The sequence below is a fragment of the Pelmatolapia mariae genome, linkage group LG1 (genome assembly GCF_036321145.2).
Source record: "Pelmatolapia mariae isolate MD_Pm_ZW linkage group LG1, Pm_UMD_F_2, whole genome shotgun sequence".
NCBI lineage: Eukaryota > Metazoa > Chordata > Actinopteri > Cichliformes > Cichlidae > Pelmatolapia > Pelmatolapia mariae.
Window position 1 is genome coordinate 3,720,621 of NC_086227.1, and position 15,772 is coordinate 3,736,392.

The 15,772-nt window shown below is 40.8% G+C and overlaps 1 protein-coding gene across 3 annotated transcripts in view; it reads left to right on the plus strand.

Moving 5' to 3' along the window:
• LOC134625010 (multiple epidermal growth factor-like domains protein 11) overlaps positions 1-15,772 on the plus strand; it is a 238,769-nt gene that overhangs the window by 219,692 nt on the left and 3,305 nt on the right. Inside the window, exons 21-25 of one of the 3 annotated variants that reach the window (XM_063470306.1) lie at positions 502-735; positions 1,030-1,184; positions 3,487-3,556; positions 4,919-4,972; positions 11,394-11,612. In XM_063470306.1, coding sequence (XP_063326376.1) covers positions 502-735; positions 1,030-1,184; positions 3,487-3,556; positions 4,919-4,972; positions 11,394-11,612 — 732 coding nt within the window. Of the gene's footprint in view, positions 1-501; positions 736-1,029; positions 1,185-3,486; positions 3,557-4,918; positions 4,973-11,393; positions 11,613-15,772 lie in introns of those variants that run through there. The other 2 variants (XM_063470315.1, XR_010093679.1) reach the window with 2 other exon arrangements.

The following is a 15,772-nucleotide window of genomic DNA, read 5'->3' on the forward strand; positions in this document are numbered from 1 at the left end:
AGCTTCCAAGGGCGTACATAAGATCTGCACAGAGGCAGGGATTAATGCAAGGTATCAAAACAGAATCCACACTAGATGGCAGCCGCGAGCATACCCGGCTAGCGAGACAATCTGGCGATGACTGAATGCTTGACTCGGTTACCAAAAGTAGTTCAACAGCTTCATATTCGTGCTTAGCTCTCTGTTTACCTCCAAAGAAGATTATGGAACCCATGTCACTGCAGACTCAACCAGTTTGGCAGTATCACCCCACCCTACTCCTTAACTGTTTGCCTTTTATGCATGTATCTATCTTTGTAGATACATGCATTTTTATCATGGCAAAATACCAAAATAAAAGTCAATAGCATAATAAATTCAGTGAAATGAGAGGAATTTTATTCTGAAATTCCCATTCAGCAAAAATGCCTGATTACACTGTACAGGTGATGTGAGTGTGTCAAACATTAAAATGCATTCATGTCAGTGACCTGCAGTGTTACTCATCTGTGTTCTCCTCAGCGGCCTTAATGATGGAGGAGCTGAACCCCTACACCAAGATCAGCCCAGCTCTGGCATCGCAGCGGCAGTCGACGGGGGCTGTCCTGGGCATCGTCTTCCTGCTGCTGATGATCATGGCCATGCTTGCTCTGGTGGTCTGGTTCCGTTATCGACAAAGAGAGAAAGGCCACCGTGTGCCTAGTGTCACCTATACACCTGCCCTGAACATCAGCTCCACTGACTACTCCCTCTCAGGTACGACATCCGTGTGTCTGTCCTTTTCATCTGACTGGTGTTATTTATGTTTAGAATGGCATACAACAGAATTCAGAGCAGTTGATGGTAATCATAACCTGCGGGGAAATTCCACAACCAACAGGTAAAGACAATGAATGATCCGTTTTTTCAGATCTGGGTGATTAAATTAAAGTTTCAAGGTTAAATACTTTGTATCAGGTGCACTGTACATGTCTGCATGGTGTGTACATATATATGCGTGCATGATATATAGAGCTCAGTATGTGAGAATATGTTTTGATGTTGGGGCAGCAGGGCCGCAGTGCACAGGCCTGCTCTCTTCTTCAGAGTCCTCTCCCAGTAGCAGCTCTTTAGGTGGCTGCTTCTCCAACCCCAGCTACCGCACCCTGGGGTCCTGCACCTATGCCACACACTATGCCAAGCCAGATAAGAGGAGTTTCACCAAGGTGGGTTAAAAAACCTTTTATATTCTGCCCTCGGAAAGCTTTAAGAGTTTGTTTAATGAGGGGCTGCTAATAAATATACTCCAATTTTTTTTTGTTATACAACAAATAAGTTTCTACTTTAAGGTTCAGTTCACCCAAATCAAAATAACCCAAACTGATTAGTACCTCCTCGTAGCAATTAACTGTCTTTATTTAAAAGAAAACAATGGCGGTCAGAGGGCTGCGTGAACTACTCATTCAAAGGTATTCCTTAGGCTCTGTAGGTCAGGTACATAGAAGCAGAAGTTGGATGATTTAGCAGGAAGAAAGACTTTTTTGCTAATGGGTATCCTGTTAAAAATTGTTGAAGTTGTTGAAGCTACAGAGCTGTGTAAAAAAATATTTGCCCCCTTCCTGATTTCTTACTTTTTGGATATTTGTCACACATTTTAATCAAAGACAAAGATAAGCTGAGTAAATAAAAATGCAGTTTTTAAATGATCATTTCATTTATTAAGGGGAAAAAAGTAACCCAGTGTTAATCCATAAAGATTTAACTTTTTATTGGTAACCAATTTTCAGTGCAATTTGTTTTGTGTTTTTCTTTCCTTTGCCACATCTCAGTCTAAGAAACTCCAGCGTAATGTGACGTTTTTAATCCCACCTGAACTAAATTGCCCTCAGTACAGATCTTACTGACACCGGTCAAACTCTCAAATACAAATCTAAAAAGCTGACACATCAGAAATAAAGCACAACAGCATCATATCCAGTCAAATGTGATCACCTCTCTAAAATCAAAAGTTGTAGCACTTTGCTGGTCCCAAGGTCAGAACGTGCAAACTGCTAAAGAAAATAAAAATAAAAAAACCCAACATATACAAAGTATGTGTACTAGAGTGAAATGTGAAGCCATCTGTCCAACAGTTAAAGTTTGGCCAAGATCCCATTACTCAAGCATACCAGAAAAGCTGCAGGAAGTCCAAACACCAACCTGATTGAAATGGTGTGGAAGGATCTTATGCTGTGCATGACGAATGCCTGCAAACCTCAATCATTTAAAGCAGTTTTGCAAAGACGAGTGGGACGAAATTCCTCCACAGTGATGTGACAGACTGATAAAATCATACAGAAGATGCTTACTGCGTTATTTCTGCTAAGAGTGGTTCTTCAGGCTATTGAGTCATGGGTCGTGTGCTTAATTTTCACACAGGACTATATGAGTTTTTGCTTTTTCACATTACTGTATGCTGTTCCACATTTATGGTTCCCTTCAAGAAAAAAAGGACTTTATTTTTAAATTTATTTTCCTCAAAAAACAAACCCATTTCACTCTACAGTATATACTCACAACACACTGATTTACAACTGAATTCGAATGTTTGTACTAGGGCTGCACGATTAATCGTTAGAAAATCGCGATCTCAATTCATGCTCATGTGCGATCTCATTTCCAAATGACAACGATTAAAAAAAAACAAAACAAAACAAAAAAAGACGACGACGATTGTACCGCATTTTGATCCGGGACGTAATCTGCATGAAAACAAGCGCTCACTCTTCCTGCTCAACAAATGACAAGGGCGGAGCCTTATACCACGTGATACAGAAGCTGTGCCATGTGATGCTCAAATTGGCAGGAAAAAACAACGGAGAGCACGTCAGGGATGACGAGAAAGTGACAGGAGAAAATCCGTCCCGGTCAACCACCCAAACATCAATAACGGGAACCTTATACAGCGCTTCCCTATACACGTCGAACTCACAAAGAAATTACGGAGGCTATTACTTATCACCTGACCAAAGATGTGGCTCCCATCAACACTGTGCAAAACGAGGGGATTTAGGAAAATGATCAACACCCTAGACAAACGCTACACAGTGCCGTCCCGCAACTATTTTTCTATTGTTGCACTACCTGCTCTGTACACGCAGTGTCGAGCAACGGTGGAGACGGAATTTCAAGCTGTACAACATTTTGCGGCAACGACAAAATGTGAGGCATTTATTGTTTTTATGTTTATTTATTGTTTTTATGTTCAGTCTCAACTGTTACGAAGTTGATGTGCAGTTAGTAAGTGCAATAAATATTTATATTGGAAAAGAAAATCGTGAGAGAATCGTGATCTCAATTCTAAGCAAAAAAATTGTGATTCTCATTTTATGCAAAATCGTGCAGCCCTAGTTTGTACCCTGTTACATCATCCTGTCTACAGCTGATTGAAGTGTTCATTTTCAAGATCGAGACAGTTTTTCTGAAGCATTCTTTAAGAAGATCTCTTGTTTGGTTTTTATCTTTAATGTGTCTCTGTGAAATTTCCAGATGAAGACAAAGAAGGAACACAGGAACAGCGCTCCAGAATGGGGCGCCTACTGCAACCTCAGTGAGCTCGGTCAGTCTTTTCTACACCTTCAGCCTCGTTTTATGACCCACCGTTCTTAGCCAGTTGCATTCTGATATCTGTCTTCTTTGAAATGTATCCTCATTCAGTTTTACTGAGTGTTTCCAACAATATCATCACTCTGTTAATGCTTGTGTGTACAGTAGTTGCTGGTTTTACTCGTGTTCAGAATATGATTATAAAGACATTGATTGCTACATGTTGTCATCAGGATGCTGTAGAAGCAAATCTGAGTAAACTGATTAAAGCCTGTTGGGTTTGTTTGTTTGTTTGTTTGTTGCTCCAATATGAACCAAGTATACACTTAAGTATCATTTGCCATGGAAGGTGAAAGTTCCCCATGCGATGTGCACAAATGGACTCTACATAAGATCATGGACAGTGACTTGTAAATCTGTGCTGATAAGAAGACAGACATTCCCTTTGCTCTTTTTATGGTGTCACTGATTTCCAAGTATTTAGGATTTTTGATTCACCACACAGCCTCTAATTATCCATGCTAGCATTTTTGGCATTTGGTAGAATTTTAGCTTGTATTTATGAATGCGTTGATGTTCACCAATAATAAGTATCAGAAGTATTTCTGAGCAGTGATTGATGTTTTAATGCAGTGCTTTCCAAACCATCAAAGATCATGATTATTAAATATTCTTTTTGGAGATTTCTCTGCTGAATCTTTCAGCAGATTTTCTAAAACGTGTCAATATGTTAAACAGGTTTCAAACTTTGAAATATCTTTGTACAATTTTGTGTTTGTATTGTTTAAACATAGAATTTGGTAAGAATTCGTAGGTAGTCTGACAACTTTTTAAAAAGATGATTGTTAAATCCTCTTTTGAACCTCTGGTTGCTAGATTTTTTTTCTCAACAGTCAGCCATGAGTTAGTGTAAAACAACATCAGTTAAATGATCAGCTGCCAGACTGTATGTACAGCAAGAGCACTGAGTGAGCACAACTTTCTCCGAGGAGCAAATGCTGTACTAAAACTTTGATGTTTTATGATATTTTTATTACAACATGATGACGTCAGCCTGTTTTTATTACAGTACGATGACTTCACCATGTTATTGCATCAATCATCACACGATTTGAAAACTGGATGCTAGACTGCTAACAAACACACAGACATAACATACTTCCTCCCTTCAGGAGGAGAAAAATGGCGTGTCCATGCCAGAGCCCATTTCTCTGACATGGATACTGACTGCTGACTGGGAAAATACATTTCTAGAGCATCTAAAATGTCAAGAACTATAAAAATGTCATGCGTATAAATACATTTTTAAAAGGATTTTAGCAATGTTCTTTATGATAATCATATAAATCTTGTGGTCTTTCTTTTCTTTGTGCAGGTGTTTACTGCATTAATCAACGTTACAGCTACCACGTGGAGCCACGCTACAGAGGTACTGTGCCACACAGGGCTCTCGTCACCTAGTGACTGTTTCTCTTGCATTTAAAACCCCAGCTTCTTGTGGCCTGTGCTGAAATATCCAAACTGCATGTTACACAACAGGAGACCTGCTGATTATACTGATTTTACAGGAAGTCCAGTTTAAAATGACCCTTTTATGTACCAATCACCTAGCACATTATCATCTTATCTTAGATCAAGTTCCAAGTGAACAGTTATTTCTTAAAGTTGATGTGTTTGAAACATGAAAGGCAGCCCCTTTGGCAGCACCTCAGCAACTCTGATATGTATAAATTGTAATGCTCTGGATCAGAGCCTTTCCAGAATGCCAGCTCTTGTGGAGTTAAAGAAATGCTTTATAATTACCTACTCCAAAAAGTTTTCACCACAAGGCGTGCCTTTTACCAGACCCCCTATTAGTAATAACTAATACTTTGTTCACTGCATGTTACTCCCTGGTCTAGGGGTACTGGAACGCAACATAAGGTTTATAAGGAAAACGACCCCGCCCTGGTCCCCAAAACCGTACCCAGAAGCTGATGTGTCTAAACTGAAGCTTAACTTAACTTAAGCTTCAGTTTAGACACAATAAACCACCTTTCACTTGTAAATCAGCTTCTGGGTATGGTTTTGGGGACCAGCGCGGGGTCATTTTCCTTATAAACCTTATGTTGCATTTCAATTCAATTCAATTCAATTCAATTTTATTTATATAGCGCCAAATCACAACAAAAGTCGCCTCAAGGCGCTTTATATTGTACAGTAGATAGCACAATATTAAATACAGAGAAAAACCCAACAATCATATCATATGACCCCCTATGAGCAAGCACTTTGGCGACAGTGGGAAGGAAAAACTCCCTTTTAACATGAAGAAACCTCCGGCAGAACCAGGCTCAGGGAGCGGCGGCCATCTGCTGCGACCGGTTGGGGTGAAAGAAGGAAAACAGGATAAAGACATGCTGTGGAAGAGAGACAGAGATTAATAACAGATATGATTCGATGCAGAGAGGTCTATTAACAGATAGTGAGTGAGAAGGTGACTGGAAAGGAAAAACTCGATGCATCATGGGAATCCCCGGCAGCCTACGTCTATTGCAGCATAACTAAGGGAGGATTCAGGGTCACCTGGTCCAGCCCTAACTATATGCTTTAGCAAAAAGGAAAGTTTTAAGCCTAATCTTGAAAGTAGAGATAGTGTCTGTCTCCCGAATCCAAACTGGAAGCTGGTTCCACAGAAGAGGGGCCTGAAAACTGAAGGCTCTCCCTCCCATTCTACTTTTAAATACTCTAGGAACAACAAGTAGGCCTGCAGAGCGAGAGCGAAGTGCTCTAATAGGGTGATATGGTACTACAAGGTCATTAAGATAAGATGGGGCCTGATTATTTAAGACCTTGTATGTGAGGAGCAGGATTTTGAATTCAATTCTGGATTTAACAGGAAGCCAATGAAGGGAAGCCAAAACAGGAGAAATATGCTCTCTCTTCCTAGTCCCTGTCAGGACTCTTGCTGCAGCATTTTGGATTAGCTGAAGACTTTTCAGCGAGTTTTTAGGACATCCTGATAATAAAGAATTACAGTAGTCCAGCCTGGAAGTAATGAAGGCATGAACTAGTTTTTCAGCATCACTCTGAGACAGGATATTTCTAATTTTAGAGATGTTGCACAAATGGAAGAAAGCAGTCTTACAGATTTGTTTAATATGTGCCTTGAAGGACATGTCCTGGTCAAAAATGACTCCAAGGTTCCTCACAGCATTACTGGAGGCCAAGGTAATGCCATCCAGAGTAAGAATCTGGTTAGATACCATATTTCTAAGATTTTCAGGGCCGAGTACAATAACCTCAGTTTGATCTGAATTAAGAAGCAGAAAGTTAGCGGCCATCCAGGTCTTTATGTCTTTAAGACATTCCTGCAGTTTAACTAATTGGTGTGTGTTACCTGGCTTCATGGATAGATAGAGCTGGGTGTCATCTGCATAGCAGTGAAAATTTATGCTATGTCTTCTAATGATGCTGCCTAGGGGAAGCATGTATAATGTAAATAGAATTGGTCCTAGCACTGAACCCTGAGGAACACCATAATAGACCTTAGTGTGTGAAGAGGACTCTTCATTTACTTGAACAAATTGGAGTCTATTAGATAGATATGATACAAACCACTGCAGTGCAGTACCTGTAATACCTACAGCGTGCTCTCATCGCTCTAATAGGATATTATGATCAACAGTATCGAACGCTGCACTAAGGTCTAGCAGGACAAGCACAGAGATGAGTCCACTGTCAGAGGCCATAAGAAGATCATTTGTAACCTTCACTAAAGCTGTTTCTGTGCTGTGATGAGCTCTGAAACCTGACTGAAACTCTTCAAATAAGCCATTCCTCTGCAGATGATCTGTTAGCTGTTTGACAACTACTCTTTCAAGGATGTTTGATATGAAAGGAAGGTTGGAGATTGGCCTATAATTAGCTAAGACAGCTGGGTCTAGAGATGCTTTCTGAGTAAAGGTTTAACTACAGCCAGCTTGAAGGCCTGTGGTACATAGCCGATTATTAGAGATAGGTTGATTATATTTAAGATTGAAGAATTAATTAATGGCAGGACTTCTTTAAGCAGTTTTGTAGGAATGGGGTCTAAAAGACACGTTGATGGTTTGGAGGAATTAATTATTTAAGTTAACTCAGAAAGATCGATTGGAGAAAAAGAGTCTAACTTAACATCAATGGTACTAAAAGTAGCTGTAGATAATATTACATCTGTGGGATGATTATTGGTAATTTTTTCTCTAATGATAAAAATTTTATTTCTGAAGAAGTTCATGAAGTCATTACTAGTTAACGTTAAAGGGATGGTTGGCTCAGTAGAGCTCTGACTGTTTGTCAGCCTGGCTACAGTGCTGAAGAGAAACCTGGGGTTGTTCTTATTTTCTTCAATCAGTGACGAATAGTAAGATGTTCTGGCTTTGCGGAGGGCTTTCTTATAAAGCAGCAAACTATTTCTCCAGGCTAAATGATGATCCTCTAAATTTGTGACACGCCATTTCCTCTCCAGCTTACGAGTTATCTGCTTTAGGCTACGTGTTTGAGAATTATACCACGGAGTCAGGGACTTCGGATTTGAGGCCTTAGTTTTCACTGGAGCTACAGTATCCAGAGTCGTACGTAGTGAGGAGGTAAAATTATTAACAAGATAATCGACCTCTGTTGGAGTAGCGTTCAGATAGCTGCTCTGCTCTATGTTGGTACAGGGCATTGAAGATGATAACAGTGGGTGGATTATATTCTTAAACTTAGTTACAGCGCTTTCAGAAAGACATCTACTTTGATAAAGTCTACTCTCCATTGCTGTGTAATCAATCATTGTAAATGTAAATGTTATCAGGAAATGATCAGACAGCAGAGGGTTTTCAGGAAACACTGTTAAATGTTCAGTTTCTATGCCATATGTTAAAACAAGATCTAGAGTGTGATTAAAGTGGTGGGTGGGTTCTTTTACATTTTGAGAGAAGCCAATTGAGTCTAATAACAGATTAAATGCAATGTTGAGGCTGTCATTTTTAGCATCTACATGGATGTTAAAATCACCCACAATAATTATTTTATCTGAGTTGAGCACTAAATCAGATAAAAAGTCTGAGAAATCAGAGAGAAACTCTGTGTAAGGCCCAGGTGGACGATAGATGATAACAAGTAAGACTGGTTTCTGAGTTTTACAGCTGGGTTGGACGAGGCTAAGCATCAGGCTTTCAAATGAATTAAAAGTCTGTCTTGGTCTTTCATTAATTAATAGGCTGGTGTGAAAAATTGCTGCCACACCGCCCCCTCGGCCTGTGCTTCGAGGTTTCTGGTAGTTAGAATGACTCGGGGGTGTTGATTCATTTAAACTAACATAATCATCCTGCTGCAACCAGGTTTCTGTAAGGCAGAGTAAATCGATTTGTTGGTCAATTATTAAGTCATGTACTAACAGAGACTTGGAGGAGAGAGACCTAATATTTAATAATCCACATTTCACTGTTTTACTCTTTGGTTCAGATGTGGATTCTGTATTTTTCTTTCTTTGTGATTTTTATGTTTAAGTTTTTTATTGCTGGTTTTTGGTTTGTTTTTTGTCTTTTTGGGAGCTGACACAGTCTCAATGGAGATGGGTTTTTGGGGGGGTAGCAGGAGGAGAGAAGCTGCAGAGAGGCGTGTAAGACTGCAACTCTGCTTCCTGGTCCCAACTCTGGATAGTCATATTTTGGGGGGTTTAATAAATTGGTCCATATTTCTAGAAATGAGAGCTGCTCCATCCAAAGTGGGATGGATGCCGTCTCTCCTAACAAGACCAGGTTTCCTCCAGAAGGTTTGCCAATTATCTATGAAGCCCACATCGTTTCAGTACCCCTAGACCAGGATGTAACACTGCACCGTCCTGTTTTCAAAAGTGACACGGCCCAGCCGAGGCAACTATTTTTTCTTACCCTCAATAGCTATCAAAGCACTATAGAGAAGGACAAGTAGAAAACCACAATGTCATGTGCAGGAAAGCTCTAGTCAGATCTCTGGAGGCTTCTGATCACTTCAGGCCGTAAAGATCTGCTGCTACCATCTGGGGTCTGATAACACAGGACACCTTCAGGGCTCATAGAGTGGTGAGGTGTAGGCATGTGCTTTTATTGTTGTGATTTTAAGTTGTATGAAATATTTGTTTTAGGAAAAAGACAAAAAAGAAAATTGAACAGCAGCTGGTGTGGTCCCTTCTGTGAGTTAGACGAGAGCCGAGATTTGAAAATAAAACTGTCAGAAACTGAACCTGAACTTTGGACTCACAAGTGCTGTCCATCAGCATCCACCCCTGCAACAACAATATAAAGCTGACATCTTTATTTTTATCATTCCTGCGAGAATGATAAAAATTTAAATATAGGAAAAAGTGTGATGTCTGACCATTTCAGTTGCAGCCTCGCAGAGCTGCTCGCAGTGCAGAGTCTGATTTCATGTAGATGAAGAAACAGGTGCAGCATGCCACACAGGTCCAATATTGTACTGGATGATGTTACTTTACTACCACTGTCACTGTTCCTCTTGATCCTTTCCAGCCTGTGCTCATAGATGTGTTTGTGTCTTTGCAGGGTGAACCCAACGTCTCTTCTCACTGTGTTTTTCCCTCCCTGCTGGGGTCATCCTCCTGCTTTAACCCTCATCAGCCCCAAAATTCCCCTTTGGAAACAGAATTCTCCTTCTCTATAACTGAATGCTCTTTTTGTGCCTTGATTTACATTTCCTTTATCGGCAGGTTTTAACCTCAGCTGCCCTTGAGTGCTGATGTTGGTGTTAAAATGTAATCTTTGGTGTCAAGTGTTCCAATGCAGACTCTAACATCCATGTTTCCTACAGGAAAACTCCTCAGCTTTTTTGTTCTTTACAACAAATCCAACTAAAAGACTACACAGAATATGTATTGATTTTAGAGAGGAATACAGATTATTTTAAATTCTGGGCTGCTCCTACTTAACACATATTTTCATTGCTTTAAAAAGGACTGAACGTCTCTCACTCTGTTGGCATAGAGGAGATGCACAGCTCCATACAGGCACACTCAGCTTCTCGTTTTAGAGTTTGACTCTGGTCTGTTTCCCTCTTCAGTTACTTTACACTGAGCAAAAAGGTGAACAGAATACCTGTTTATCTCACTATAAGGTCCATGGATTAGACTAGGACCTTTCCAGCCATCTAATGTCTTGAAATGCAACCTAAGCAATGGCAATTTAAAAATTAAAGTGTTTTTCTTATAGAAATTAATATTTTTACAATCTGAATTCCAAAAAAGCTGACACTATATAGAGTGTAAATAAAAATAGAATGAGTTTCAAATCTAAGAAATCAATATATTATTCACAGTAGAACCTAGGAAAAAACGAAATCAAATATTAAACTGAAAAATAAAATAATAATATTATAAGAAAAATATTGCAGCATTTTTATTTGATGGCAGCAACACATATATCAAAAAGGTTGTGACAGAGACATGTTTACCACTGTGAAGTGTCTCATTTTCTTTTAACAATACATGGTATAATCAGTTATCCAAGGAGACTTTGGTCACCATGGTAACTAAAATAATGACCAGGAATCTGGCTTCAGTCAGACACACACACACAAAAATCATTTTATGAAAAGCTGGAGTGCTGCAGGGTTAAAATCATCAAAAATGATTTTTTTTTTAAAAAAACAGAGCTTTTTGAAGAGTTTTCTTTTTAAGAAAATAATGAATTTTATCTGTTAATGAAATAGTATTAAAACTTGAAAATTGGAATTCTAAGCCTTCGATCACTGTGGACATTGGAGCAGCCTCCTCTTTTTATTAAGCACTGAATAATGCCATACCACACAAGATTAAACAGTCTATCTGTGTCTCACTCTTTCCTTAGACTATGTGAAGAGTTCCTTGTCCAGCACCTGTTCCCTCAACAGTGAAAACCCGTACGCCACCATAACCGACAATCCCAGTCTATGTAAGCACTCAGAGAGCAGCTACGTGGAGATGAAATCACCAGCACACCATGAACACACGACACACTGCTGTTCTGCTACCATCATCAGTACGACTACAACCACCACTGTGCCTGCCAAGAATGTCTACAACATGGGTACATTTGCAGTGTTTTAAACTTGTCTCCTGTTTTCGTTTAATAAGAACATTTTTAGGCACATTTGAGATACACAGTCAAAGTACACACACAGAGCAAACAGAGGAATCCGGCTGGAATGTGACGGTGCAGGTGGAGTTCCATTAGCACAGTGTTTGTATGGCTGAATAATATAACCCCAGTTTTGCACTAAGAATTCCACTATTGTGATTAGTTTTACTGTTTTGCACTAAAGTATACTCTCCAGCGACTTCATTAGATACACCCGTTCTATTGCTTTTACACACAAATATTTAATCAGCCAATCACATGGCAGAAATGGTGCCAATCCTGTCAACTAAAAAGATGAAACTGTGGATACAGTTCTCACCAAAATCAGGGGACAGAAAACTGGAAAAACATTGCCTGGTCTGATGAGTCAAGATTCAGACAGCAGGATCAGTAAACAGCATGAAAGCATGGATCCATCATGCCTTGTATCAACAGTTCAGGCTCCTGGCAGTGTACTAGTGTGGGGGATATTTTCTGGTCAGACTTACGGCCCCTTCGGACCACTTTACCATTGTTCAAACCACACAGCCTGCCTATGTCCAATATGCACTCACGTGTCAGCCTGTGTGCAGCCTGTTGCAGGTATTTTTTAACTTACTCTTGTTCTTTTTCTTGATTTTTCCTCCTAGTTTTGCCTTTGTCTTTTCCTTTGGGAATACTTTTTTTCTTTAGGACAATGGACTGCAGTGCAACAACATTAGGCTGCGCTCATTGTTTAGTTCAGAGAATAGCTGATTGCCCTGAAGCTGACCACTCTGTTGGCTAGAACAGTGGAGATTCCAGTTGAAATCTTGAGAGAAAAATACAGAGAATGCAGAGGTGGACAGAAGAAGAAAAAGAGAGATGACAGCAGAGAGTATTGGAGAAAGCACAAAATAATAAGTTATAAGCTGCATCTCCCCTTTCTTATCATGTGGAAAGCACAATCATTGATGAATAAAGTGGAGAAGCAGCATTGGCAATGCAGAGGCAATGTTAGATAGACAGAGTTGATGTAGAGAAAGCATGGGAAAACATGCTTGTGTGAATGAGGCAAGTTGTATGAAGTGCTTTAAAAGCTCATTTAGAGTAGAAAAGCACTATATAAGAACCAGTCCATTTACCATAGAGGGCTTTTATGCTGTTTGAGCCAACAGGGACTGCACCACTAGTTGCACAATGAACTGTTTGCGATTGGACTATGACCATATTATTTACCCCGTGTCATCACGAGTCTGCCATACTCCAGTTACAGATACAACACCCAAGTTTATTCATTGCTGTCTCAGGGGACTTTAACCACACTCACCCAGTATATGACCTGTCACACCAGAGTAGTCAGAACAAACGTTGCTTTTGCGGGGGACACTTTGTGGCTGTTTTGAGCTGACTGCCCGGCAAGCAGACTGTGTGCAGGGAGAGGACGTTGCTGGGTTCACAGAACTATTTTATTAGTCAATTAATTTCTGCATTGATTCCATCATTCCAACACGAACTCTTAAGTATTATCCAAAGAACAAGTCATGAGTAATAAAATACATCAAAGCATTCAACAGGAAGAAAAAGAGGGCATGCAGAGCTATACAGAGGTTTGGCCCATGATCATTTCACTCATAGACTCTCTCCAGTATGTCAGCCCAGACTTGCAGTTGAGGATGCCATTCTCTACCTGCTCAATTGTGTCTACACTTTACATGGATAGCAAGTACTGTGAGAATCATGTTTTTTGACTTCTCCACCACCTTCTCCACCACTAGACCTGCTCTTATAGGTGATAAACTGACATCAATGGAGGTGGATCCCTCCCTAGTGATTACCTGACAGACAGCCCACTTTATGTGTACCTGCAGCACTGTGATGGACAGCATGGTCAGCGATGCAGGAGCCCTACAGGGGACTCTCCCCTCGCCCTCTCTCTTTACCCTCTAAACAAATGAGGTTTATGTGTACATTCAATAAGGAAGATCTGTAGCCACACATCTGTGTGCTTCCCAGGTGTTGGTGGCTAATCAAAGCTTTACATCACTTCCACTTTCTCACACTTTCAAGCTGATTATGACATCACTGGCTTAGTCCAATCATCTTTCTCCCAGTCTTCTTCAGGCCAATCAGCCTTCACGCCACGTACTTTAAATCTCTGTTAAATCTCTGTTTAAACCATTCTCTGTTGCTTTGGTGCAGTGCACCTCCTACCCATCTCTCCCTCTCCCTTGTCACTCAGGCTCCAATTGAGCCTACGTTGTCATGTCCACCACCAGCATCTAGTTTCCGGGGGGTCCTGCCCTCATCCCTATCACTGCTGGGATTTCGTTTTGCTGTGATGAGCCATCGGAGTCTAACCACAAATACCTCAAATTGAGTTCTTTACATGAATAAATCATGTTAAGTTCCTTCTAATGATCTCAGGTTGAGAGCCTTGAGAGCAGGACAAGAACACCAGAGACTCCTGTTTCTATCCGTGATGCCTGTGAGGAGACAGTGGACTAATACCCCTGTACTACAGGCAGAAACATGGGTGTGCCATTGGTTCCCCAGTTTCACCCATCGTGGCCAACTTGTACATGGAAGGCGTGGAAAAGAGGGCTCTGTTATCCTACCCTGGAACACCACCAAGTCATTGGTTCAAGTATGTGGATGACACCTGGGTGAAAATCAAATCTCAGGACGCACCACAATTCACGGATCACATTAACTCGGTGGACCGACACATCAAATTCACCAGGGAGGATCAGTAATGGGGGACATCTAAAAGTTGATGTGTACCATAAAACTACACATATGTATCAGTATTTAAGGTTTGACTCTCATCATCCACTGGAGCACAAACTGGGTGTCATCAGGATGCTACAACACAGAGCCAGCACCATCCCCACAGACACAGCGGCCAGCGAAGCAGAAGAAAATCACATCAAGAAGGTCCTGAGTAAATGTGGCTATCCCAGCTGGACATTTGTCAAAGCTGGGAAGGCGCCTAAAGAAAGCTCCAGCAGATCCAGGAGAGAAGGACAACCGCTGCCTAAATGAAAATCTTTAGTGATCCCATATGTGTCATGAGTATCCGAACAATTGAGATGCATTTTTTCTGAACACAGCGTCTCTGTGGCTTCCAAACCCAAAACATGCTGCACCAAAAGTTGGTCCACCCCAAGGATTGGGTCCCCCGACACAAACAGAATGATATAGTTTATGCTGTTAAATGCCAGGAGGATTGCCAGGATTTATACATCGGGGAAACCAAACAACCTCTGGTGAAGAGTGCAGCTGACAAATCTGCAGTAACTATGTCATGCTGTTATGTTAAAATTGACCTTTTCAGCAGCTTCTTAAAGATATACACAGAGAATTTAAGCCATTTTAAGGCAAAAGGGGTCCAGCCCAGGACTGGGATGGTGTAACTGATGAAGTGGTCTGTAAGTGTAGATGTCTGTTGAGTGAAAGGCACACTAAGCAAAAATTTAGCCTACAGCATCTGATGTCATGTCAGGTTGTCAGTTTTGCTTTTGATTGTATCAATTCAATTCAGTTCAATTCAATTTTATTTATATAGCGCCAAATCACAACAGTCGCCACAAGGCACTTTATATTGTTTCACTAGCTGGGCCCACGTCCTCAATTTAGGTTTTAGTAGATAAAGGTGAATGCTTGAACATGAATCGAGCGGCGGTTTGGGGAAGGCCTTGAAGGGGACTGGCGACGGCTCCCGGGCCTGACAGATCCCCATGTACTAAATAGAAGTGAAGAAGTTAAAGAATTGAAAAAAAGGAGGGACGGAAGGCGGGGCACGTAAACGAGAATGAACAGCTTACAGAACTGGGGGAACCTATATAGATGAGAACCGGAAGGAGCGTGTTTGGAGGTGTGGTCCCGCTACTGAAATTCCGATACTTAATCTCCAAAAGGTAGACCCTACAATAATATATACAGACAAAACCCAACAATCATATAACCCCCTATGAGCAAGCACTTTGGTGACAGTGGGAAGGAAAAACTCCCTTTTAACAGGAAGAAACCTCCGACAGAACCAGGCTCAGGGAGGGGCGGGCCCATCTGCTGTGATTGGTTGGGTGTGAGAGACGGAAGACCGGGTAAAAGACATGCTGTGGAAGAGAGACAGAGATTAATAACAAGTA